The sequence below is a fragment of the Artibeus jamaicensis genome, unplaced genomic scaffold (assembly GCF_021234435.1).
Source record: "Artibeus jamaicensis isolate MK-2021 breed Jamaican fruit bat unplaced genomic scaffold, CSHL_Jam_final contig_233, whole genome shotgun sequence".
NCBI lineage: Eukaryota > Metazoa > Chordata > Mammalia > Chiroptera > Phyllostomidae > Artibeus > Artibeus jamaicensis.
In genome coordinates this window covers 53,299,362-53,301,185 of record NW_026521486.1, presented here as the reverse complement: position 1 = coordinate 53,301,185, position 1,824 = coordinate 53,299,362, and the positions used below count along the sequence as shown (strand labels likewise).

The following is a 1,824-nucleotide window of genomic DNA, read 5'->3' as shown; positions in this document are numbered from 1 at the left end:
CAAGTGCATTTGAACAAAATATTTGAATTTAAAGAATATTCTGAAGTGATATTCAGAGCTTTTTCAAATTTACTGAGTTTAACATTTAGGAAATTTTAATATGAGAATAAAAAAGGAAAAATAATTGTAGTGAAGGAAAGAGTGTTTTGAGAGAGTATGAATAATAGCACTGATAAGAATTTTATTCTTTTAATGTTACTAGTACTTTCATTTACCAGAGAGAAAGATAACCTTTTGAATAGCATCCTTCAAGGCTTGCTTCACTTGCTGGTTCCTCAAGGTATATATAAATGGATTCATCATAGGAGCGACAGAAGTATTCAGAATAGCTACTCCTTTGGTCAAAGATGCCTTTTCTTTTGCTGAAGGATTGGCATACATGAATATGCAGCTTCCATAAGAGATGGAAATGACAATCATGTGAGAGGAGCATGTAGAAAATGCCTTTTTTCTCTGGCTGGCAGAAGGCAGTTTCAGAATTGTCCTAGTAATGAGCATGTAGGATAGAATTATTAATGCTAAAGTGGACGGCAGAATCACTATTGCAGAGTAATAACCAATCACTTCCAGGAGCCAGGTGTCTGAGCAGGATAATTGCAAGAGGGGGAAATAGTCACAGGCAAAGTGATCAATGACATTGGACCCACAGTAATCTAATTGGAGAAAAAGAATAATGGGTGGGAAGATACTTAAGAATCCCGCCAGCCAAGCACAGAGGACAAGCAATATGCAGACTCTACTGTTCATGATGACGGTGTAGTACAGGGGTTTGCAGATGGCCACATAGCGATCATAGGACATGGCAGTTAGAAGATAAAATTCAGTTACACCCATGAAGATGAAGAAAAACAATTGAGCTATGCAATTATTATAGGAAATCGTTTTGTCTCTGGTGATAATTGTGCTCAAAAATCTAGGAATACAGACGGTTGTAAAGGATACTTCCAATACAGAGAAGTTCCTGAGGAAGAAATACATAGGGGTCTGTAGATGAGAATCCACCAAGGTGAGAGTGATGATAGTCAAATTTCCAGAGACACTTAATATATATGTGATAATTAAGAAGAAAAAAATCACAGTCTGAAGCTCTGGATCATCTGATAGTCCTAGAAGAATGAATTCTGTGGGTTCTGTGTGGTTTCTCATCGCTGATCCTACCCCCACTGTAGAACAGAAAATACATATTTCCCCTACAGAACATGAAACAGTTAAAACAAAATTGATGATAGAGCATAAAATTTTTTAAATTTCTATGATGATAAATAATTTATACAATTCCAAACACACTTCCCTTCAGCCACTCTCTCCAATTTCCACTTGACCTTACAATCAAGTAGTAATGAATATTAGCTGAGGTTAAATATAACCTTTTCTTTGAACATATACATACCACAAAAAAGGGTTTGTGCTAATATTTAAACAAAAGCTATTTCTTCTGTTTCTTTAAATTAACCTTGTAATTATTCTTTAAAATATTTATCTCTTTTTAAAAATATGAAAATAGCCCTAGCTCAGTGGATTGAGCGCAGGCCTGTGAACTAAAGGTTCGCAGTTCGATTCCCAGTCAGGGCACATGCCTGGGTTGCAGCCCATTTCTCAGCAGGGGATGCACAAGAGACAACCATACATTGATATTTCTCTCCCCCTCTCCTTCCTTTCCTCTCAAAAGATAAATAAATAAAATCTAAATATATATATATGAAAATATTCAAAGTGATCTTTTTCTTTTTCTCAATATTATAAAAATAGGACTTCCGCCAAGATGGAGGCATAGGTGGATATGCCATGCCTTCTCACACAACCAAGTTTAGAGACAACTAAATA

General features: G+C 35.7%; 1 protein-coding gene across 1 annotated transcript; it reads right to left on the bottom strand.

Moving 5' to 3' along the window:
• Window positions 1-207: 207 nt before the first annotated feature.
• On the bottom strand, window positions 208-1,146 carry LOC119036412 (olfactory receptor 6C3). Its single transcript, XM_037128174.2, has one exon. The coding sequence runs from the start codon at window positions 1,144-1,146 to the stop codon at window positions 208-210; it is 939 nt and encodes a 312-aa protein (XP_036984069.2).
• Window positions 1,147-1,824: the final 678 nt, after the last annotated feature.